This window comes from Perkinsus marinus (assembly GCF_000006405.1).
Source record: "Perkinsus marinus ATCC 50983 genomic scaffold scf_1104296974272, whole genome shotgun sequence".
Taxonomy (NCBI): Eukaryota; Perkinsozoa; order Perkinsida; family Perkinsidae; genus Perkinsus; species Perkinsus marinus.
This window is the reverse complement of record NW_003201182.1, coordinates 1-1,239: the sequence shown is the minus strand read 5'-3', so window position 1 is coordinate 1,239 and position 1,239 is coordinate 1. Positions and strand designations below refer to the sequence as shown.

At 47.4% G+C, this 1,239-nt stretch overlaps 1 protein-coding gene across 1 annotated transcript; it reads right to left on the bottom strand.

Moving 5' to 3' along the window:
• Positions 1 to 100: 100 nt before the first annotated feature.
• Positions 101 to 643, bottom strand: Pmar_PMAR018103 (conserved hypothetical protein; the record flags this gene model as incomplete). Its single annotated transcript, XM_002765915.1, has 1 exon — positions 101 to 643. The coding sequence occupies one exon, from the start codon at positions 641 to 643 to the stop codon at positions 101 to 103; it is 543 nt and encodes a 180-aa protein (XP_002765961.1).
• Positions 644 to 1,239: the final 596 nt, after the last annotated feature.

Genomic DNA, 1,239 nt, shown 5'->3' with positions numbered 1-1,239 from the left:
AACCCATCGAAGAAACTGACAAAAGGCACTCTGGCTCTGAGAGTGGCCAAGTGAGATACCAGAGCCATATCATGGCACTCCTGGACAGTATCGGCGTCAATCATAGCGAAACCGGTCTGACGAACAGCCATGACATCTGATGATCACCAAAAATAGATAACGCCTGACCAGCAACAGCACGTGCGGCCACATGCATAACACAGGGGAGGAGTTCACCAGCTATCTTGTACATATTAGGAACCATAAGGAGGAGACCTTGACTGGCAGTATACGTGGTGGCCAAAGAACCGGCCGCCAAGGCACCGTGGAGAGCACCAGCAGCACCGGCTTCAGACTGCATTTGAGTTATCTTGGGTACATCACCGAAAGCATTCTTCACACCGAGCGCCGACCACTGCTCAGCAAGCTCAGCAGCAGGGGACGAGGGAGTGATAGGGTAAATGTAGGCGGTATCCATCATAGCATAAGACACATGGCACACAGCAGTGCAACCATCCATAGTCTGCCATTCACCACCACTAGGAGAAGCCTTACCGGCGAAATGTCGGGGTAAGGAGGCAGCAAGAGCGTTTCGCGACGCCCCAAGAGCACCCTTGGTGACGACACTCAAACACGGAGAAGTATGATTCAATGTCGAGAGCATACAACAAAAACTCAAAAAATAGAAAAATCGGTAAGCTGAAATAACACAAGCTCACTTTACTTCATAACTCTTTAGGTTGACTTCGACTGTATATGAGACAACTGCGACAATCATGAGCCTAGCCAGAAGAAATTCCAAACGAAAAATCCTACGCTGAGCTCCACAGCTTCGTCACAAGCTCAAGATATCCATCTCCTTCGAGTTTCACATCCCTGAAACGCTTACCGGAAGGTATTATCAACCGCAACATTCTGTCAACCTCAAGGAGCTGGATTTGAGCAGTTAATTGAGAATGGCGGATTGAGGAGTGCCAATTGGGTTCCAAGTTGACAATTCTCGATTATAGTGGACACCATTACGACTGGTGTAGCATGAGTGGACATGACTATTTCTGCAAAAGTCATATATGCTCCAGTAGCTCCACGCCTTGTTTAGAATGCAACAGACTGAAGTTCTACGACGAAAATACGAGTAAAAGCAATCAACTCGTTTACATCACAAATCCCTGAAGCGTGACACGTATTATTCACTCAAGAGATGGCACTTATCAGTGCATAGTATACGTGCTCAGCTATTCCTGAATATTCGACCCTCAC